Source organism: Marmota marmota, unplaced genomic scaffold (genome assembly GCF_001458135.2).
Source record: "Marmota marmota marmota unplaced genomic scaffold, marMar, whole genome shotgun sequence".
NCBI lineage: Eukaryota > Metazoa > Chordata > Mammalia > Rodentia > Sciuridae > Marmota > Marmota marmota.
In genome coordinates this window covers 20,181,513-20,205,525 of record NW_026000164.1, presented here as the reverse complement: position 1 = coordinate 20,205,525, position 24,013 = coordinate 20,181,513, and the positions used below count along the sequence as shown (strand labels likewise).

At 36.2% G+C, this 24,013-nt stretch overlaps 1 protein-coding gene and 2 long non-coding RNA genes across 4 annotated transcripts in view; 1 reads left to right on the top strand and 2 right to left on the bottom strand.

Annotated features, from left to right (window-relative positions):
• Ube2h (ubiquitin conjugating enzyme E2 H) overlaps positions 1-24,013 on the bottom strand; it is a 98,734-nt gene that overhangs the window by 23,479 nt on the left and 51,242 nt on the right. For both annotated transcript variants that reach the window (XM_015493833.2, XM_015493832.2), the window contains exons 2-3: positions 14,778-14,854; positions 13,963-14,037 (exon numbers count right to left, since the gene is read on the bottom strand). In XM_015493833.2, the coding sequence (XP_015349319.1) occupies positions 13,963-14,037; positions 14,778-14,854 (152 nt within the window). The remainder of the gene's footprint in view (positions 1-13,962; positions 14,038-14,777; positions 14,855-24,013) is intronic.
• The window catches only part of LOC125611652, a 24,541-nt gene continuing 6,800 nt past the window's right edge, over positions 6,273-24,013 (top strand). Inside the window, exons 1-2 of the long non-coding RNA XR_007341888.1 lie at positions 6,273-6,283; positions 21,447-21,451. This is a non-coding gene — a long non-coding RNA (uncharacterized LOC125611652). The remainder of the gene's footprint in view (positions 6,284-21,446; positions 21,452-24,013) is intronic.
• Positions 17,021-24,013, bottom strand: part of LOC125611653 — a 21,433-nt gene continuing 14,440 nt past the window's right edge. Inside the window, exon 3 of the long non-coding RNA XR_007341889.1 lies at positions 17,021-17,031. This is a non-coding gene — a long non-coding RNA (uncharacterized LOC125611653). The remainder of the gene's footprint in view (positions 17,032-24,013) is intronic.

Below are 24,013 nucleotides of genomic sequence, written 5' to 3'. Positions count from 1 at the left end.
CTCATTGACCATGGCCTGGAGAATACATTTGGAATGAATATAGGTTTTACACTGTTTTCAATTAAATCTAGATTTGGCCTGGTTGAGTCTAGGAGTACATAGTAGACAGGCCCAAAAAGGACTTAGTAAACATGCTTTAGTAATAAGTGAATTGGGCCCAGTCCCTAGTGCCCTGCAAGACTAAAATACCATATGAGCTCTGGAACAGAGGGCAGAAGCAGACAGCAAAGAGCAAAGTAGTACACAAGGGTTCTAACCCCAGTTCTGCTCTCAACCATAGGCCCTGGGTCAGTCACTTCACTTCTGGGGTATGTTTCTTTATCTATAAAGAAAAATAGCTAGATTTCCAAAATTCCCACTCTTATTCTATTTTAAAAGGTCCTGTCAGCACCAAAAATCTAGGAGTTAACTATAATGAACAGAGTTCTGAGACCAGAGGACTTTATCAAAACACATTTTCTAAATTAAAATGACCTCTCCTTATTCCAAACTTTTTTAATTGTTTAAAAGAATGTATCCAAAGTAAGTCCATGAAAAGGAACATGTCTCCTTTGCATTTGTTCTTGGACAAGCTGTGAGCAGTATTTCTGGCATTCATTTACATTCTGGACAACAATGCCAACAATGGAACTTCTGGACCAGGACGGGAGACTGGGAAAGAACAGGCTAGGAATTCAGAGAAGGAACATTCTCAGGACCCAGTGTTTGCCCTGGCATGTTCTCCTTCCTTTTGGCAAGGCTATCACCACACTAATGAATATGTCTGCAAGAAGAAAATTTTCCCAACACTTGTTTCCATTCAACTAGGAACTATTTTGAAGATATTTTAAGAGAACATATTTTGAAAAAAAAATTCTTTTTTTTGGAAACATGATAAAAGGAAGCGGCAAGTCTTTTTCCTTTTTTTTTAGTGCTGGGGATCAAACCCAGAGTCTCAAATGTGTTAGGACAAGCATTCTACCTGAGCCCACCAAATAATTTTTAATCTATATGACTTGAGATTTTATTTACTACATTTTCTAATGATATATTTCACTTATCTCCATCAGAGAAAATGATAACTCCTTTAAATCTTCTGGATATTATTCTCAGGCACTGCTCTAGCTACTTATTAAAAGGTGTGGGGGGGGGGAGATGACAATAGGAATAAATATCTAGCTAGGAGAAGAAATCCAAACCATGCTTAATCGATGCAAAACTATCTTAAAACACACACACACACACAAATTATTACAATAGAAAACTATTCTGTGCTTTTGCTTATTCCACTTCAATACTCAACTGCTCCAGAAGAGAAAGTAAACATCATGAAGCCAAATCATGCTGAATTGGTTTTTATTTCAGCTTATCTATTTTTATATATTTTTTAGTTTTACATGGACACAATATCTATATTTATTTTTATGTGGTGCTGAGAATCAAACCCAGTGCCTCACACGTATGAGGCAAGTGCTCTACACTGAGCCACAACCCCAGCCCCTTTATTTCAGCTTATTTCTATATCCAATCCCAAAAGGGCTCTGTACAAAGTTGTACACACCTGAGTAACTTCTAATGTTGAGGTAAATATGCGAATAAATGAGATGAAAATTAATCTTTTAATGCTTTCATTTCCTTTATTTGGGGAGGGGATATTAATGATCAAATTTGTGGGTGATCTATCTAGAAACTTCACTCAAAATTACCTTGACGATAATGAGAAGTTAGCGTGTTTTCTTTGTCACTTGTCTAAGTCTACCCTAGTGGAAGCTGATGAAAAGTGCCAAAGGCAAAAATGAGCTCGCTTCCCAGGAATACAATGGACCTGTACTAAGATGGTTAAAGCAGCTGTGGCCTGATGTAACTTAATGGTAAGTTTATGATTACTGTGTGAAAATATTTAAGTCATTCTGATATTTCTACCTTTAGGACAAATGCCCACATAAGGTAGACTATTCACAACCAAAATGACTTAATTCCATTTAACTAGGTATGATTGTTTAAAACATGTTTTCAGGGGCTAGGGTGTAATTGAGTGGTAGAGCATGTGCTTATTAAGCACGAGATCTCTGTGTTCAATCCCCAACATCAAAAAGAAAAGAATCTATATACATTTATTAAAGATCAGACCTTGGCCTGGGGACATAGCTCAGTTGGTAGAGTGCTTGCCTCACATGCACAAGGCTCTGGGTTCAATCCCCAGCACCACACACACAAAAACATCAGACCTTATCTTTCCATGTAATATCTCAGACAAAAATTTTTAAAGGCTAGTAACTTGGATCTCAGTTCCTAACATGGAGATGACTTGAGTCAGAATACTGCAGCTGATTCAAAGGGTAGGGATGCTGCCAGTCTCATCTGTGACAGCCAGAGGCTGTGTCTATTAGTGTGCATTAGTGCACACTCTAACAAATTTTTCATCTTACCTCAGACAGCCAGGCCCAGCCTGCACCTGGGCAGAAGTGTCTTCAGAGAGGTGGGCCTTTCCTACTCAGGAGAGATGGACCTGGGCTGGTCTCTTCTTGGGTGAGGAACCAAGCAAGATGCTCACTCAATGCCCTGTGTCATGGGAACTTCTGAACTGATCCTGTGTGTGTTCAGGAGATCTAAACTCATAAGGGGTCCTCTTTTCTGTTTCTTCCTTTCTCTCTGATAATATAGAATCTGAGGAATGGGCTGGATGGATAAGAAAAGTTCATTTATAACTAAGAAAAGGTGAAGAGTTATCCTTCAACAGCATAATCCTTATACTGACCTAGCAGATCATCAGAACCTTAGCTGACTGTCCAACAGTTTCATTTTTGGAAGACTGTAACCTCTTTCCCATTTCCAGAGTTTATCTTTTAGTCTCTTGGTCTTTTGTATAACCATACTGTGGAATCCAGCAGCAGTTTCATGGCCAGAGGCAGGACAATATAGAACACATTGGACTTGAAATCACAAGACCCAATTTCAAGTCTCTACCACTCACAACTTACTTCTTTGACTTTCTGTTCCCTTATTTCTAAAACCAGATTAAATAATGTTCTCTACATATCATAGGACTGTCATGAAGATTAAATGAATTAATATGTGGTCTACGTTTTCTAATGATATATTCCAGTAAGCATTCATTGATGTTAGTTTCAGTTTAAAGAGTTTAGGCAAGTAATTCCACCTCACTTTCCTTATCCTAAAAATGAAACTATCTGCCCTATGCATCCATCTCTTAAGCCTTTAGGTACTGTTAAGAATATTAGAGGATATTTTGATTTAGGGGATATGCTTATAATCTTTTCACACTGGAAATGGAAAATATAGTTACTCTAATGGTTTTTTAAAAGACCATTCTGACTGCATTTGGTATGGTGAGAAAATGAACAAAACAAAACAACAAGAGAATGGAAGGCAGATTCTGCAACAAGTAAGTAATGATATATCTCAGCCTCATTTTTGTCCATCCTTCAAATGAGGCGACTAGATGACCTAATCACTAAAGTTCCTTTTAACAATATGGTTTTCACCAATACCAGGAATATAAACAAATCTTTAAACTGTGTGAACAAGTTTTTCAAAAGGAGATAAGACATTACTCTTGTCGTTTTTAACAGAAATTCAGTTTAACTAAAGAAAAAGAAAGCCAAGAATACATGTTTCCATTCTGATATCAAATCCTAAAAGGAAAAAAGGTGGACTTAATACCAAAACAACATCAGAATAACCAGCTCAAAAAGCTAGAGGTCACCCACTTTAAAGCAGGCACCCAGGCAGCAAGTAAGATGGAATTTTTATATAGCAAATGGAAAGATATATAATAACGAACTGTCAAAGGCAGAATTCAAATGAACATAAGTCAACTTCCAGAAGGAAATGGAAAAGTCCTCTGATGGTAATAAGCAAAAGCAAGGTTACTATCAGAGGAGGAGAGGGAAAGCTTGTTTGTACTCTAATAGTAAGATGAAAGGAAATGGATTTAGATAATGCAGATCACTTAAAGCAGGTTTTCATATCAATAAGGCCAATTTGACCACTGGCTTCTTCCCTAAAAACTTTAGCATCTGGTCCCTAAGCCTCTCTTCACTCAAATCCTGTCCTTTTCAGTCACATTACTATTAAGACCACACATCTGACACGCTGGCATCTCAGTTCCTTATACTTCTCCTCAATGACCTTTCCTCTCATTGCACTTCACATTTCCCAGAACATACCTTGAACTGTTATCCCTATAAAGAGTTCTACCTCCCATATCACAAATTCAGACATTCCCTCCCCTAACATTGTCTCCTGTCCTTGTGAAGGAGCTTCCTACCCCATGAACTAGTCTTTTGCCTGTGAACTCCAACTTATTGATCCATTTTCTACCCGCCAGCACTCTAAACTTCACCCTCTGTCCTCTGTCCCTCTAAGGTGATTAAGAACCATCACTATTACCACTATGCTCTAGCAATCCTCTGAAAAATCCCCTGCTCTCTCCCCTCCAAAATGCCCATCCAGCAAATCTACAACTGGAGCAAGTCAATCATGCATACTCTCTCTATACTCATTCCTCAGTTCCAAGGGAGAGTGGTTCTCACCTCCTCCCCTAGAATCTGCTCAAGTCCCTACTCTAAAATGGCACAGCATTTGCATATAAAGTGTGTGTATATATACATATATAATATATCATATACTTTATGTCTTCTCTCATAATATATAATACAATCTACTTGCTACATTGTTATAGTGTATTTTTCAGGGAATAACAAGGGAAAAAATGTTTTCAGTATAGATGCAAATTATTTTTCCAGAATATTTTTGATCCATGGTGTTGGTTGAATCGGTGGATAAAGAATCTTTTGGGATGGGACTGTAGCTCAGTGGTAGAGCGCTCGCCTAGCATGGGCAGGACCCAGGTTCGATCCTCAGCACCACATAAAAATAAAGGCATTGTGTTGTGTCCATCTACACCTAAAAAAAAAAAAAACAACAATCTTTGGATTTGGAGGACCAACTATACTTGGACATGAGGGTGCCTGCCACTAAGTAGAAATTCATTCACTTACTTATTCAAACATTCTTTGGAACAGGCAATGTTATCAAACCCTAAGTGTTTGCTGGAGTGAGTGCTATCAGTTAAATAGAGCCGGAGCTGCCTTAATGGATTTCCTATCTATTGAACTGCCAGGGAGGTATGATGTAAATAAACAAATATATACCAACTTGTCAAGATAGGCTCATCAATTACCTGCTATGAACTCCACATCACCTACAACTTTCTTCTCTCCTTTCTCTAGCACCTTGCTCCCCCCATTACTCAATGAGTTTTTCACTTGCTTCATTCTGCAAATTTCCCACTTCCTTTTCCTCCCTCATCCTTCTCTCCTTGCCCATTTTAAGATGGGAGCCAACTGGCAGAACCCCCTACTTTCCATTTCTAAAATCCTCCCTGCATACATATTTTATTCTCTTTCCTCAACACTCACACCAATGCTCATGCTCTTGCCAACAACGGTCCTCTGTGCTCTGACCTTGCCCTTTCCTTTCCAAAGGCATGGCTCCTCCAATCCTCCTTCCAATCCCCAGCATCACCAAGCTTCCCTCTTTTCTAAACAACTCCCTACAAAGAACATTTAAATATCCTTCCAAATCTTCCATTAAAAATATAAAAAAACAGAACCTACCCCACTTCTTTTAGGTATGCCTCTCCTCAATTTGGATGGTACCCTTAATATAGCCAAATTTCCTTAAAGCTACAAAAATATAGACCAGAGCTTCTTAATATTATTACCATTATTATTAGCTCTAAACCGGGCCTCTTTTTTGAAGAGAAACATGGAACAAGGCGGTGGGGAAGAACAGAAGAATCAGAAAGAAAATCTGTTCCTGATAATAGCTTGTATAATTTTACTTTTACCCTGTCACCCTGACTTTCCCCATAGCAGTAGAGTGATCATTTAAAAATGAAATCTGCTGGGCACAGTGGTGCACACCTATAATCCAGTGACTCAGGAGGCTGAGGCAGGAGGACTGCAAGTTCAAGGCCAATCTGGGCAACTTAGATTCTGTCCCAAAGTAAAATAAAAAGGGCTTGGTAGAGCATCTCTGGGTTCAATCTCCAGTACTGCCAAAACATTAAAAACCACAACAACAACTTAACCTTTTACTCTTCTTAAAACCTTATGACAATCTTTCCATTAAACAAAATGAAATTCACACCTTTAACCTAGCTTACAAAGCCCTTGCCTATGTTTGGGCCCTATATTACACCTCACTTTCTACCTAGCCCCCATCAGCCAAGTGCACTGACACTTGTGGTTTCTTCTGCTTGGATGCTCTTTCCCTAGTCTATAGGGATCAGGGCTGGCTTATATTTTTATTTGAGTTTCAGCTTAAGTTTTCTTTGCCAGAGAGGCTTTCCTAAATATGTAACCCAAGGTAGCTATTCTATTACATCAATTCTCTGTATAAAGCTATCAAAATTTTATATTTTGCTATATCTTCTTCCCTTGAAAGAAAGTGTCGAGATTAATTTGCTCACTTTTGAATTTTTGACACCTAGAATAATGCCCAGTACACAGCAGGAATCCAATAAATTTGTGGAATCAGAAGAAATCATGTCAGATGACTCTTAAACCTCAGTAACTGGACTAAGTTTTTAGAAATTCATCCTGAAAAATCTCATTTTCAGAACATCAGTAAACAGAAAGCTTTTAATTATGGCTATATTCTCAGAGCATTATCTCAAAGAACATTTACAAAACTTTCCTCCTAGGGCTGGGGTTGTAGCTCAGTGGCATAGCACTTACCTAGCATGTGTGAGGCACTGGGTTTGATCCCTAAAATAAAAGTACTGTGTCCATCTACAACTAAAAAAATATTTTTAAAAATACTATTAAATAAAAAAACTTTCCTCCTAGAACTTTGCTTCTCTTGATTGGAATTCAAAAGATATATAACTGCTATTGTGTAGTGATATAACTAATTGAGACAGGAACTAAATTCAAACCCAAGGTCATGGAAGTAAAGAAGTATACAGATGATCTTAATGAAATTTTGCTTCCTCAGCCCAAGAATTTATTTTATTTGTGGAAATACAGTGGCCCAAATAGGCCTTTGTTAAATGAGTAAGCAACACCTCTCATGAATGACACACTCCTCTCCACCCTGACTAAATACTGCTCACTTAAGTTACTCAAACTAGTTCTTGAGGGAGTAACTGTAGAATGTTTTCACTGAGGAACATAGAAAATATATGGTAAGTATTCTAAGTTCTATAGTTAGTTTAGTCATACCATATTATAAAATTACACTCCAAAAATAGTGTAAGGTATTTCTGGCCATATTGGGGAAAAAAATTATTTCAGAAGAGTCTACTATTCTAACAATAAAAAAGATTGAATCATTTTCCTTAATCACTGGCAAAAGATATATATATATGGCTCACTGATTATCAAAGTGTTTTTCAATGAAGAAACATGATAATAGGTAGGCAGGTTGGCTCACACCTGTAATCCTACTTCCTTGGGTGGCTGAGGCAGGAGAATCACAAGTTGGAAGGCCAAGCTGGACAGTGAGATCTGGTCTCAAAAGGAATGTAGCTCAGTGGTAGAGTCACTTGCCTAGCATGTGGGAGACTCTGAGGTCTAAGCCCCAGTACTAAAAAAAACAAAAACAAAAACAAAAACAAAAAAAACAACTCTATGACAAGATTGGGAGATTTAAAAAGGATTTTGACAAGTTATCTAAGTCCAGTGAAAGGACAACCTAAACCATCCTATTTAGATGACAGCTTGACCACAGTACAGCTTGACACTATACAGCCACTTATACAGCTCACTATAATATTTTAACTATTTTACTGTTGCCTGTGACTTTCATTTTGTCTCCATTTACTTGCCTGGGTTTTGCTAGCTCTTTTTTTTTTTAACATACGATTTATTTTTATTTTTTTTTAGTCATACATGATTGGCTAGCTCTTGATGTATGCCACTTACATCAAATTCCACACTGCATGGGCTTGCTGGATTTTTTCTGGCCATTCTATTCACATTCTTAGATCACCATTATGTAGTCTCTCCAGAACAGTGTTCTCAAGCACCCACTTCTCCTGCACACTCCACTGTGGAATTAAATTACAATCTAGACAGACTACATACAGCTTGCTCTGAGGAAAGGACCTTCTTCACTGAGAACATGTAGATACATACTGGTAGCATTTCAAAAGCTAGTTTTTAGACTTGTGAACTACATCTTTCAAGACAGTTTTCTATTTTTTCAAAAAATATTTTTAGTTGTAGACAGACACAATACCTTTATTTTGTTCAGTTTTTTTTTTTTTTTTTAATGTGGTGCTAGGGTTTGAACCCAGTGCCTCACATTTGTAGCAAGTGCTCTACCACTGAGCTACAACCCAAGCCCCAGTTTCCTATTTTTAAAATAAAAGTAAATGGTGACATGGGTCCCATGCTGGTCTTAATAGTATTTGCAAAAGATCCTAAAATACTCTACATTTTTATCTGAAATTAGCAAAATGCGATTCTATTAATCCACTGGCCAGCAATGATTATTTAAATATAAGATAAAACAACAATTTAATTTTATCTAGCATTTAGGTAGATATGATCTAAGGGCAACTACTATACATTCTGAAGAAGACTTCATGGTACTTTCAAGACCTTCATAGGCTAAAAGCCCTGAATCTAATGTTTTGTATCTTTATTAGACTTGCAATTTTCTTTTTCCTTGACTCAGGCTTATTACCATCATTAGCTTTATACTGGGCCCCTCTTCAAGAGAAACATGGAGCAAGGGTGGTGGGAGAGAGTGGAAGAGTCAAAGGAAAAGATGTATGGTGAGAACTGCTAGAGAAGCCAAGAGAAGAGGGAAGGGGGGAAGAAAAGGAATGAAGAAGTGTGTAAAATTAGACTATAAGCAGAAGAAAAAGGAAAGAAAAGAGTATGCACACTTACCTGCATACACAATTAAAATTTAAAGGAAAAAAGGAGGTTGGTAGGAAACCTGCAGGTCAGACAGGTTTTTAGCAAGCTACCAGGTGGGAATTCTGGCCAAGGATAGCTTGGTGACTTTCTAGAATGAAAGACAGAAGTGCAGACAATGATGCGGACAGGACATTCAAAGGTCATGCCTTTGTAATATTTAAAAAAATATTTACTTTTGTAATAAAAGCACACAGTGTAGACTATTTAGAAATTACAGAGCAGTTATGTTTTTAACCTCTAACTCAACAGTTACTGATAACTATAGCCAATATTCTGACATTCACAATTGAAATTTGCATGGAAAATATTTGCATTTTCCTTTTTGTTCCTCAAAGATGGTGTTAAAACGTGAGTAATGGTTGTAAAACATTTTTGTCCATTAAGACATAGTATGTTATAGTATAACTTAACTAGTTTATTACCAATGGGCTATTCAGGATACTTCTAATTTTCAAAAATAAATTTTAACACTAAAATTTTTATCTTTTTATCTGAGATCACTCATCTTTATTTCACCTCCATTGGAACTGCAAGTCTGTATTTTCTTTGATGAAAGCTTTTCTCCTTAGTTTAAGCTAAGTATACATGTACTAGGTAAAAACTGTGAGTGTGGAGAAGTAGGGAATAAATAATACAGTCTCTGCAACAACATCTTTGCATAAAATAAAATCTTCATGGACTGGGGAATTACTTGAGGTTCTGAAAGGATACTAAAGTTCTCAGATGCACCTTCACATCTTCAAAGCATTTAAAGACTACTTTCAACATACAAAACAAATTTTCTTTTAAATAAAACCCATTTCCTCCTTGTACCCTGTTATAAACAGGCACTGACTCACTCACAGCTCATCTAAAAACACAATGAAGGGCCACGGGCATAGCTCAGTGGTAGAGCACCTGCCTAGCACATGTAAAGAAGAAGGCTCTGGGTTCCATCCTCAGCACCACAAAAACAAAACAAAATGAAACAGTGCCACCAAAGAATATGTGTTGGCACACACCTATAATCCCAGTGACACTTTAGGCTAAAATGGGAGGCTCGCAAGTTCAAGGACAGCCTGAGCAACTTAGCAAGACCTGTCTCAAAAAACAAGCGCTGGGGATATAGCTCAGGGACAGTGTGCCCCTGGGTTCAATCCCTAGTATGCCCCCCTCCCCCAATACACAAAGAACATGTGCTATTTTATTTATGTTCATCTTCTAACTGGTAAAGGCCGCCTACAGTTTTCCTCATGTCCAGAAGGACCCCATACACTCTGAGTATTTAATGTCCTGGTCAGTATCAAGCATACAGAATTAACTTAATTCCAACATCACATTTTTCTTTTCTTTTTTTTTTAAAGAGACGTGGGTATCACTTCTATTGTTGCCCAGGTTAGCCCTGAACTCCTAGGCTCAAGCAATCTTCCTGTCTCAGCCTTCCTAGGAGCTGGGTTTACAGACATGCACCACTGTACTCAATTATCTTGTTTTCTAGAAGAGGAACAACAATTTTCATTGGTCAAGGAGAACTGGGTCCAGAACTTCTCATTCCTGATAACCAGTGATAAATGTCTAATCACTCACTTTTAACTCTACATGGTCACTAATCCCCAGCAGCATTGCTAAGTACTCTAGGAAATATTTCTGAGTGAAAAGATAAAAGTCAGTCTGACTTTTCAGAACTTAAGAGACTTAAATATGATTCCTTTCGAAGCAGTCTTTTCTGGAAGAATATGTAAATATTTCAATGATGTTATAGTTGATTAAAGAAAGTTTTCTAATTTCTCTTTGGAAATACCCACAGGACCAGTTTTATACCAACTGATATTACTCAGTTTTTCTATTCATCTCTCTGGGATTAAATTACCTTTAGCTATTTCAAAAATTCATTTGTAGCTTCAAAGCATCAAGATTCATCATTACTTATGATATTCAAAGAGAATGTAAAGATGAGCTCTAAGTGGTTGAAAAGAGAGTCCATAACCTCCCAAGGTGCTCATTTATATTCCTTTTCTTTCCCAAGAGGATTTGGGGTAGCTATGTCACTATTTGGGGGAAAATAAGAACTTATTTATAGATGTAAATTGTTTAAAAGAACATCTCACGTAATCAGGCAACTACTAAAAATCTTCTCAAATTAAGTTTTCAAAAAGTATCCCAAAGATAAGTATGTCAAATTATATCGAATGTATATTCAATATGCAGAGGAATGTTTTAAATAACAGACAAGAATATAAATAATGATACCCATTTAAGGCATAAAATTATGAAATGTTTTAATTTTTTTCCTTTATTTTTGCTCACAACTTTCTTACATTCCTTAATGGATATGATCATTTATACAATTAGAAAATATACACAAACACACACAATTAAAACAGGTATATATTTAAAAATTCCAAGATGTAAGCATTAAAAACATTTAATCTCAACTTTTTTTTTGGGGGGGGGGGCTACACTGGTAATTGAACTCAGGGTCTCATGAATGCTAGACAAGTGCTATACCACTGAGCTACATAGTCCCCATTGCAGCTACACCTTAGTATATAAGAGCTTAAAATTTGGCTCAGAAGGAATGTACATCTGCCAGATACAATGGAAACAAGGTTTAAAAAGAATGTGTTACTTTATTTCCTTTCCCTTCTGTATAATTTAACATCTACACAACTCAAAAAGGAAAACTTGCCTTTTCTAAGTGAGCCACTGCTTTTCGAAATGCTTAAAGCACATCAACAGTAATTATACTGTTGATGACTTGAAAATGGGTCACCCCTCACAACTGATTAAAACTCTCTTATGCAATCTTCTGGAGGAAACAAGGACAGCTTGTACAAATATTTCAACTAGATCTACTTCCTTAAGAGAAGATGATACACATTTGTAGACACTACCAAGTTCGGAAAACACACAGAAAGGAAAAGGAAACTAATGAAGTTAAGATGGTCTGTCCATTTGCCACAATTATTTTTTTGCAGTGGTGGTGACAGGGTACCAGGGATTGAACTCAGAGGTACTCAACCACTGAGCCACATCCCTAGCCCTATTTTGTATTTTATTTAGAGACACGGTCTAACTGAGTTGCTTAGCACCTCACTTTTGGTGAGGCTGGCTCTGAACTCAGGATCCTCCTGCCTCAGCCTCCCAAGCTGCTAGGATTGCAGGCGTGCACTACCACGCCCAGCTGTCCAAGTCAATTTTATACAAGGTCACTGACTTTTTGGAAAGGACACAGGCTTGTTAATAAATAAGCAGTGTCTAAAGTTTAGATATTTTAGGGATGGGGGTGTAGTTCAGAGGTACAGCACCTGCCTCACATATACAAGGCCCTTGTTCTAACCACAGCATCAGGAGGAAAAAGGCATACTGGATAAAGTTGTAGATATTTTTATCTATTTTATTTAAAAAGCTAAAATGAATCAATCATGTTACCTGGAACAATAACAACATTTGGGAAATAACTACTTTTGTACAGGATATGCAACTGCATTTCTATAGGTTAAGTACTAATTTCAATAAGCTCTACTGTCTCCTCTCTGACTAGGAATGTGGTGTAACAAAACTGGATTTGGAAGGCTAATTTTTACTTTTTAAGTCAATGTATTTATGAGATGTGTCTGAATGAATTTACATGGTTTGGGTAATTTGTAAAGGCTTTAAGATCATATCACTTGACTACATACATGTTTCAAATGTCTGAATAGAAACACCCCTCTCAAGTTAAGAGATGAATAAACTAGCGGCAGGGAACTACAACATGCTGTCATGGATTGGAGGCAAGAAAAGGCCGATGCCCTCAACCACACAGCTATTAAAGTCAGATGCGCTCTTGAGTTGTTTCAAACACTACACACCTCATGATACCACTTCACCATTCCTAACTCTAAAACTTGGAGCTCCTAAACCAATGAAAAAATTTCAGATTCATTTATCCATAAAGTATCTTCTTGAGTGCTGGTTTAGAAAACTCACCTAACAAACTCAAGGAAATGAGCACAAAATTTATCCAGTCTAAGAACAAATTTATAGATGCTCTATATTTTTAAAGCATAAAATACTAAAGCATGTAAAGTAGTTAGATATTAAGGAAGAGGTTACCGCTTTTGGACTTAAGTCTGTGACCATCCTAACTCTTCTGTACTATTTGCCTTACAAAGAAATACAGAAGCATGAAATGAAATCAAAACTTCAGAAAGCTTTGGTTCTTTTTTTTTTTTTTTAAACTTTTTTGTTGTTTGCAGCCAGGAGATCTATCTGGCTTTAGCTCTGAAGACAGTTACAGTGGTACCAAGATATTTTAACTCTGGCTGTTCTCAGTACAAAGCTCAGTCGGATCATCAAAGATTGTTCAATATATTCCAATTTTATTTTATTGTTCTTACTTAAAATTGGTCAATATTTTATAATATTTTAGTTACGTATAGACTAAAGTTAAAAAAAGTTTACTAAAGTTAATGAGAGAACTATCCTTCTACAATCTCAAATATTTAGAGTTGTCACTTTCAATCAGAAGTACTAAAATAACTTAATTATCACTGAGCACACCTCAGTGGAGGAGATAGGTTAATAACATCACAAATTGAGGTATAAGGAAGATGAAGGCAAGGAAACCTCTTGTATAATCCCACACTGAGGTTGCTATTCTTCTGTCTACTGTTTATAAGGCTAAAAAGATTGGAGAGAATGAAAGAGTTGTTTCATTGCTTAGTACCCAGAACTGGGGTTAACCAAAGTGAAGTAAGATCTAGGCTGGATTTTTAGATGACAAAATTAGAACAGTTATTATATACCATTCGTTGACACCTAAAGAGAAAAATCTACACTGTAAGTCATTATAATCATGCAAAGAGGTGTGTGTGTGTGTGTGTGTATATATATGTCCTTTATCACACTGTGGAAGTCCCCACCAAGTCACTGATTTAACCAACCAAAAATTCAGTTAAATCATCATTTCTAGAAATATCTCCCACAAAATGTAGGATATCTTTTCCTCTTAGATTTCAAAATTCCCTAAGGAGAGAAACCAAACCAAGTACTCACATACCTATAGATGGAGATTTGAAAGGGTATTTATCAGGAAGATCCACTCTAACTTTCCATACTCCACCTTCATACGGTGCTAGAATAAAAGTAAAAAAGGTTAAACATCAGAATTGTGTCCTTAAATTAGAAAATAAATCTTAGTATAAGTTAAATGTTAAACCCTAATCTCTTCTGAAAACACTCAAAATTAATTCTTTAAAGAGTCAGAACCCTACTATAACCAGTAGGTTCTCTATGTACTTTAAAACATCAAAAGTTGGAAAATCAGCAGTGATTTTCTCTTTCAAATTTATTTGATTCTATTAAACATTATAATCTGGTAAGTAATAGCTACTTACATTCCCTTTTCTCCTATCTCAGCCAAGCCCCACCAAAAAACAACAACAACAAAACAAGAACAAAATGTCCAGTGTGGTGGTGCACACCTATAATCCCAGCAGCTCAGGAAGCTGATCACGAGTTTAAAGTCCGCCTCAGCAATTTAGCCAAGCCTTAAGCAATTTGGTGAGACTCTGTCTCTAAATAAAATACAAAGAGGGGCTGGGGATGTGGCTGAGTGGTTAAGTACTCCTGGGTTCAATCCCCAAAAACAAACAACAACAACAACAACAAAACCCAAAATGCACTTCCCAGAAATCACTCTCACAGCTCATTAGAAAGAAAAGTGTATAAAGTAATTATGATGAGAAATTGGTTTTCTCACTGGTTCTAGAGTTCAACTGAACTTACTTTTCAGCAAAAACTATACATGCTACTATTTGTCCATGATGTTCTGTCTTTAAGAATAAAAGATTATAAAAGAACACATATACTTACTTCCTTGTGGTCCATAAAACTTCACTACAAATTCATTGAGTCCTCCCAGGATTGTAACCTCATGCTTACTCTCAATGCTAAGGTGGAAGGTAAAGGAAAGTACACAGGCTTTATATCAGGGGAAGAACTACTGATAACATCCTCAAGATATGCCAACTAAAGTGTTACCAAAACTTGACATGATACTGATACACAGTACACAACACAATACAATACACAACAGCTCTAGTAGTTTAGAAGGCATCTGACTCTAATGAAAAGAATATGAATGAACTTTGGATTCAGAGAGAGACTGCTGTTCAAATCCCAGGACGGTCACTTACTTGGTTTGTGAGCCTCGACAAAATAATGCCCTTTGTGGGCTGGGGCTGTAGCTTAGCAGCAGAACGTTTGCCTAGCATGCATGAGGCACTGGGTTTGATCCTCAGCACCACATAAAAATAATCAAATAAAATAAAAGCATGTGTCCATCTACAACTACAAAAAAATAATGCCGTTTGTTCTCACCCTGCGAATTGGGAAAATAGCATTTAATCTGTGAAGATTAAATATGGAAAATGTATAAGAAGAATACATCTGCCTATATGTAAATGAAAAATGGGCACTTTTAATATTTTTCCTAACTATACCTTCTACTCCCCAATAAGCCCTTAACATAATTCAGTACTCTTTAGTCAAATTCGCATGTCTGGTAAGTCACTAAAAATTCTCCTAAACTAGAAGTGCTATGCTCCTAAAATTAAGGATTTAACTAAGGAAAGTCCCCACAACTTTCTCCTTGGCTTATGAAATACTAAAAATAATTAATGATACAACTTTACTATAAGGCAGACTGTTTTATCTGTTGTATTTATTTTCACTTACTCTTTCCTTTCCTCCCCAGACTCCATCCCCTTTAGACCTGCCTTTAGGTTCTGGTGTGGTCCAGGGCTTTAATTACAGAGAGGTAATTCAGAATTCTAAGTTCTCTTCCTAAAAAACTGACCTGGCCTGGAGCTCTCACCGCTTCACTGACTCAGTTACAGAAAACTAATTAATCCGTCTTAGTAGAAGACAGTGCTACTGATCTAAAACCTATTTGAAGTCTTTGCTTTGTGGACTAACTCAACAATGACACTACGATAGGAATTTTAGGTGGTATGGCTTTGGGAATTTTTCAAATCTAAATGTAACAATAAAGAAGAAAACCAGAAATGACAGAACAGGTATCATCTTTCTCAATCAGCAGTGCCAATTACATTTTAATTACACATATGAATATACAAAATAGATAAATCAAAAATTTTTAAATGATCTCAAATAATGGAAAAAAATGATATTTTTAAAGGTTTGAAATTAAATATTTGGCTCCCCAAGTCCTTGTCCTATAGGCCACAATACAAACTGCAAGAGACCAGGTATATTTTGGGTAAAGTTCTTGCTTGAGAGCCTTGGATAGTATCCACAAGAGATATTTAAATTATATAATCCAGACTATACTAATTTAGTCTCATGCTTTTCTAACTGAAAACTATTCTCATAACAAACATACTCAAATAATATTCACATAGGAAAACTGGGATCATTTCTCACTGGTCTAATGACACACAGATGCCTGCTCTGATATACTAAATTTTTCCTGACCAAAGAGTCACCCTCTGACACCCACAAAATATCCCAAAGCTAATGCAGTATTTTTTGTTTGTTTGTTTTTAAGTACAACATGTTTAAAACATTTTAAAAGTTTTAAAAAAGCATCCTTGTGTGAGTTTGTGTGTGTTGGGGGAGGGGGGGGTCAACTCCAGTTATAATATAAAAATTAAAAACAAACAAGAAGCACACAAAGAAAATACTTTTCTATGGAAAAGGCCTTCCTGAGACCAAAGCCAGAAACCGCAAAGGAAAAGATTAGCAGATATTATACATATTTAAAACTTTTATATTGTAAAAGATAAAAAAGACAAAGGAAAGGCTAGGGAGAAAAAATATATAGCATACAACCAAAAAATGTAGATTTTGCTGGGGATATGACTCAGAGGTGGAGCATGGGTATGTTAGCATGCATGAGGCCCTGGGTTCAATTCCCAGCATAAATAAATAAATAAGGATTTTTAATATATATTGTGTCCAACTACAACTAAAAAAATAGATATTAAAAAAAAGTTAGGGCTGGGATTGTGGCTCAGTGGTAGAGCACTCGCCTAGCACAGGAGGGACCCGGGTTCGATCCTCGTACCACAAACAAATAAAGGCATTGTGTTGTGTCCATCTACACCTAAAAAAATAAATGTTAAAAAAAAAAGTTCAACTCACTTAAGTTTAAAAAGATTTTTCACTATAAAATTAATAAAGATTAAAGAAATAGATAAAATCTTGTGTTCAGTGGAGTATGAATTTTTACTTCTGAGGTCAACTTTAGCACCATATTCCACAACTTAAAATAAATTTATTCTTTTATTCATATTTTTAAGTTAATTTTTAAAAAAATATTTATTTTTTAGTTGTAGTTGGACACAATATCTTTTATTTTATTTATTTTTATGTGGTCTGAGGATCAAATCCAGGGCCTCACATGTGCTAGGCGAGCACTCTACCGCTGAGCCACAATCCCAGCCCTAATTTTTTTTTTTTTTCAAATAGCCAGCAGAGAGTGTGATATGGTTTCATTGCTTTGAGAAATTGCTGGCAGCACTGAATCTGTACATAGGCATGTCCTGTGCCCCCTCAGTGCTATCCCTGGGTATATATCAACAGATACGTACAGCCATGCTCTCCAAATACATGTTTAAGAAAGTGCACAACACTATATGTAATATCCAAGTATTATAGACAATCACAGGTTCATCAAAAGTTAAACAGGAAACTATGGTATAGTCATCCAACAGAATTTTATACCACAAATCAACGAAGAGAATGACTTGATACACAAACATAAGGGTTTCACAGATAAGTGAAAAAAACACAGAAACAAAAAAGCAGGTATGATTCTGTTTATATATACTACAGTCAAGCTAAATGAATCAGTAGTATTACAAATTAGGATAGTGGTTACTCTGCTGTGAGAAGCTCAGTGTTAAAGCACCCCTGGGTCCAATCCCCAGTACATTTTTTTTTTTTAATGAAGTGCTTTTGATACACACACAAACGTTTATAGCAAAACCTGAACCTTAAAGATGGAAAACCACCTAAATTTCTATCAACAGGAAACTGGTTAAATGAAATATAAGTCATCTGTATTACATAGGCTTCTACAAGGGTCTCCTAGTGTCCCTGGCCATTGGCTCCATCAATGTTGTTTCTGCTCAACTGAGGGTATCTAGAAGTTAAATATAAAATAGTGGCATAGGTAAAGATATCCTAGCCATTAGGCAAAACTATATAAACTGGCAAAGATAATCAAAGAATAGAGCAAGTTAAAAGATAAAATTAGTTTAAAAAAGAAATCAAACTAATTTTGTAATATAAAATCTATATTAGCAGTATTCTCCATCAATCAGAAATAATTTGCTATAAATGACACTGATCCATAAGCAATTATTCAATCATTTAAAATTATGAGTTATTTCATGTATGTCACTTCTGGAAAACTGAAGATATCTTTTCCATCCTTTACCCAAATAATGCAATATACCTGGGTTTCTTCTATTTTGTTATTTGTTTAGGATCTACTTCCACACTTACATTTACTTGACAAAGATGATTCTACTTTCATAACTTATGTTAAAGTGAAATTAGAAAATCAACACTCCCTTTTCCCTATGATGCCTAATACAACCCACATGTCAGATACAGTAAGTCTCTCTTCAGCTACACCATGCCCAAATAGTCCATTTCATATGAGAAAGCAAACCAAATAAAACTTTTAAAACTTCTACCAACTTGGTAAATGAGACACTGTGCTAAGTTTAGGACATCTTGGAATGATACAGATGTGAAATCAGAAGGGGGATAAATTAAAGTTTAGTCAAAAGAATAACACTGCATTAAAAATAAGTCATTCCATCACCACCGAATGACTTGCCACAAAAAATATAAAATTACTTGACTACTGTTACCATGAGTATTTATGGTAGAGACCACAAGTTTCTTTCCCTTCTGCTTCAAAATCAAGGGCAAGAAAATAAGAAGGCTGGTTAAAATGACAAAAATAACAATCTATTTCTGAGATGGGTTGGTCAGGCTAGTAGACTAGTGGAAACTCAATCAGAAGGTTCCTTTAATACTTTCTCAGTTTCAAAACTTGAAAATATAAAAATTTCTTGGATGCTACTCTGGCAAAAATTTGTTATATAAACATAAATCATATTTTACTCACCTCCGACCTAAGTTATCACAAAATATTAGTTTTTACCCACTTAGCATTTCACTATTGTGGATTATCACTATTTTCAGAAGAATAGTGATTAACATTCCCAGAAACCCAAGTCCATTTCACTTTTAAAATGCCTATCACCCAGCACCTTATTTCTCCTGAATGGCATTATGAGTACACAATTTAAAGGTAAATGTCAAAATGTCAAGAGATAACTGACATTCCTGGCAAAATTCATCCATGAGGATTTCAGAAGTAATTTTTATATACTTCTGAAATTTTCAAGAAAGGGAGCCAAGAGCTAAGCCTATGCCACAGGATTGACATTGACAGGCCAAAGACTCAGATCTCACACATCATATCCTAAGCTTAGTGATAAGAGTTTATAAAATAAATTCTAGAGTAGTGTTTTAGGGAGGGACTGGGATTTTAAAGAACTTGCTTTTGTGAGAGGCAGCAAACTGTACAGCTTTTTCTCTCTAGGTTCAGACCTGTCTGTTTCTGGTTCTTGAGATTAATCACACAGGAAAGTTAAAGAAATTCAGCAATCTTCACCACCTACTTTTCTTGGTAAAAGATGGAAATCCGTTAATCCATTAATAGGAAACTATCACAAAAATATTTGGGGGTTATAAAGAATTATTCTCTTTTAGAAATACATATTGAAATATTTACTATTTTAAATGTATTAAATCTAGGGTATAATACAGTGTAAAAGGGGTACAAAAGGTACTGAAGAAATGGTATTGGCCCTGAGTTCATAATTACTCAACCTGAGTGATTGCTCGATACATGGGGTTTGCCATACTATTTTTGTTTATATTTGGAATTTTCGATAATAAAAAAGCTCTTAAAAAAAAAAACCCTAAAAATATAGTCAGTTATAAACAGAACTCTGTTTTTAGCAGAGATGGGGATGAAACCCATGGCCTCATGCATGCTAGGCAAGCACTCTACCACTGAGGTACATCCCCAGCCTCAGAACTCTAGCTTTGAATAGGCATGACATTTTAGAAAAACTCAGTTACTAGAGCTCTCTTAAGAATTCATAAAATGATCCAACATTTTCCTAAGGTACAACACTTAGTCTGGGGAAGAAAAAGCTAGCTAAGTGATCCAAACACTTTACATTGCTGGACAAGGTGGCACACACTTGCAATCCCAGTAGTTCAGGAGGCTGAGGCAGGAAGATCACAAATTCAAAGCCAACCTCAGCAAAAAAGGGCTGGGGATGTGGCTCAGAGGTTGAGTACCTCTGGGTTTAAAAAAAAAAAAAAAAAAGACAAAAAACCCAAAGACTTCATATTGAAAAAAAATCTGCCAAAGAAAGTAAAATAGCTAACACCCAGAAGTAATCAAATTTAAGTGGCTTCACAAAAATGTCTATAAAAACTCCAACCACAGCTGGACATGGTGGCGCACACCTGTAATCCCAGCTATTCAGGAGGCTGAGGCATGAGGATCCCAAGTTGCAGGCAGCCTGGGCAACTTAATGAAACCCTGTCTCTAAAAGGGGTGGGGTTGTAGTTCTGTAGTAGAGTGCTTGCCTGGTATGCATGAGGCCCTGAGTTCAATACCCAGTCCTGGGTTGGGGGAGTGATCCAACAATGGTGAAGGAAGACTAGTATGGCTTTTGTGTACCCATGACAAACAGCCTCTGGGCAAAATAATAATTTAAACAAAGACACTTCTTTGGTTATAAGTGAAGAAAAAAAGATTCCTGTTTATTAGAAAGGCTTCTGGCTTAAATGAGTTTAAATATAAAAGGTATGGGGTTTGTTTAAAGGTTTTTGTTCTTCATATTAGAAGGGGGAATTTTATTCAGAGAAATAAGAATAAAAATAAGCTATTGAGAAAATAAGCAGAAAAATAAAAGGCTTACGGGGGAAGTCTTCTATGAGTAATGGAATCTAAGTGTGTGGATAATATAAAGAATTAAGAAAAAATTTGCTCATTTATCTCTATCTCGAAGGAAAATACTACAGTGTGAAGGGTAATCAATACTATCTCCTAAGCTGAAGCATTTTGTTCTGTTTTTTTCTACAACTATTTTTTAGCTTTTCACATAAATTAACAGGATCCTATTAAGCTGAGCTATAGAGAATGCAGAGTGGATCCATTAAATCCACAAAAGATCAAAGAAGCTTTATGTCTAATCAGAATTGGGTTACGACACACTCTACACACCTTCTACATACACACCATTAGGCAAACAAAAAAATATATATATTCTTAAACACAGCCTGTCTTCAAGAAAAGTGAAGTCTAGTATGAGAATACAAGATTTGGTCATTAAGCAATAAACACAAAAAGGGGTTTGCACAAAATGCTAATAGAATTTGGAGTAGAAAAATTTCCTTTGTTCTGACAAGAGAAAGCACAAGTTGGCTATGGGAAGCAAGTATTTACAGAATACTTTAAAATAAGAATGTGATTTGGACACATAGAGGTAGCAGGAGCCATTTAAAGCAAATACTTAATTTAGGTCCAGAGATGGCTGACACTGAATTTTTATTTTGAGTGGACCCCCAGGAGTTCTAACAGAAAGCAGGCCAAGACCAGATTATGGAGCAACCTGAAAGCATGGATTTATCTAGTGAATAGGGACACAATATATCCACACATAGTACATGTAAGTGTGTTCTACATAGATAAACTAGTTTTGGTGTACAGAACAGGTACAGGGTAACAGAGTTAAAGCAAAAGAGCAGAAAGAAATGTTCAAGACCTCAACACAAAGATAATAGTTGCGGGAATGATGGGAAAGATTGTATGGCCTTTACAGTTGACTGGACATGGAACAGGTGTAGAAAGCTCTGGTTGCTAGAATGTCACATTTTCATGAGAAATCAAAAACCAGATTTCTACATAAATCTAATTTCTAAATGTACACAATGCATAGATGTTCCAGTGTGTCTCAGTGAGGCCTGCCTGACAACGCCATTTTCAACCACACACTCTTGCCACAATGTGATATATGTATTTTATTTTATTTAGTGTAATACTTATCTCCTATTTAAGACAAACTTCACAAGGGTACGGATTGTCTGTTTTGTTTGCTGCTGTATTCCTGGATCCTGGAAGAGCTCCCAGCAAACAGTAGGTATTCAGTCAATATTTATAAAATGAACACATGAATGAAATTGCAAGATAGCCATGGCCTGTTGCTGCCAGGCCAAGATCTGTGTATAGTTCCAAGAAAGTCAGACAGGTGAGGTGATACCATCAATGAATGGCACAGTGGGAGAGAGAAGAAACAGGTTTTTGTTTTGTTTTGTTTTTAATGGGAGATTCTTAATTCACTTTTGCACCTGCCGAACTTGAAGTATCATCAGATAAGCCAAGTGATGATGTATTATAAACAGGTGGATGACTCATGAATTAAAAAGAAGTCACCCTGTAAATCACTTAACTCTGAACATGTCTTCTACACTCTAGAAGAGCAGGAGGAGGGGGAATGTGGGGGGATAGTTGGATAAAACCTCACTTGCAAGGTCACTGAAGATTTAATGAAACACATATTCAGGTACCTGGCCCATCAAGAGACAGGGCCTCATGCACACTAGGTAAGTGCTATGCCACTTGTCTATTCCCCCAGCCCTCAATTTTTTAAAATGTAAACTAAAGAACACTCTACCTAAAATTTACTTAAGCAACAAACTTTTTTAAAGCAATACCTAAAAATTTTGTTTTCTTCTGTATTCTGGTTAAGAGAGAGATACTTTTCCTCATGCTGGGTTATTACTATTAATAATAGTTGATATGCTGTACTAAAAAATACAATGATGCCCTTAGGAACTAATCAGGTAGAGATTCCTTACACTGTGATGCTAAAGTCCTTGCATTAAGAGGTTCTTAGTTTCTCTCTCTTTTTTATGTTTCTCCATTCTTAACCTCCTTTAGTTAGATCTGGGAGCTATCACTAGGCTACTATCCTTTAAAAAATATCTAGAGTTGGGCTAGAAAGATTAGATAACCAAAGCTCATGAAATTACATTTTTTTAAAAAAGGGTAAACAATATGTTCTAAGAAAGATAATCTCTAATGAATAAAATACACAACTCTTAGCAGTTTTACAACTAAGTAAACTAAGTCCCTTCTAAGAAATGTACCACCTATTCAAAAATTGTTACTTCAAGATAGGTATGTGCTGGCCACAATGTGCATGCCTGTAATCCCAGCAGCTCAGGAAGCTGAGAGCAGGAGGATCACAAGGTCAAAACCAGCCTCAGCAATTTAGCGAGGCCCTAAGCAAAACGCCCTAAGCAACTTAACAAAACCTTGTCTCAAGTAAAAATAAAAAGGGATAGAATGTGACTCAGTGTTTAAATGTCCCAGAGTTCCTGGTACAAAAAAAAAAAAAAGTATATGTTGTTTAAAAGCAAATAAAGCAAAAAAATTTTGGCAACTTACTATAGTATCTTAAAGACATCACTAAGGAGAAGCATATATTTTTATTTTTAAATTTTTTTTAATATTTATTTTTTAGCTCTCGGCGGACACAACATCTTTGTTTGTATGTGGAGCTGAGGATCGAACCTGGGCCGCACGCGTGCCAGGCGAGCGCACTACTGCTTGAGCCACATCCCCAGCCCAGAGAAGCATATATTTTTAAAATTTTACATAGTCAAAAACATTTACACCAGTACGCTCTGGTATCAATATGGTTTAAGTAGGCCTGCCCAACTTGTGTGTTGGAAACTTGGTCCCAGTATGGCACTGTTAAGAGGTCACTTAGAGTGATACTATTGGAAGGGATTAAGATGGTTTCAGTAGGACCCTGAACTAGTTTCTGGAGGAAAAAATTGCTATAAAAAGGTCAAGCCAGGGCTGGGGTTGTGGCTCGATCCTCAGCACCACATAAAAAGTGAAATAAAGATATCCTGTCCGTCTACAACTAAAAAAAAAAATATATATATATATATATATATATATTTTTTTTTTT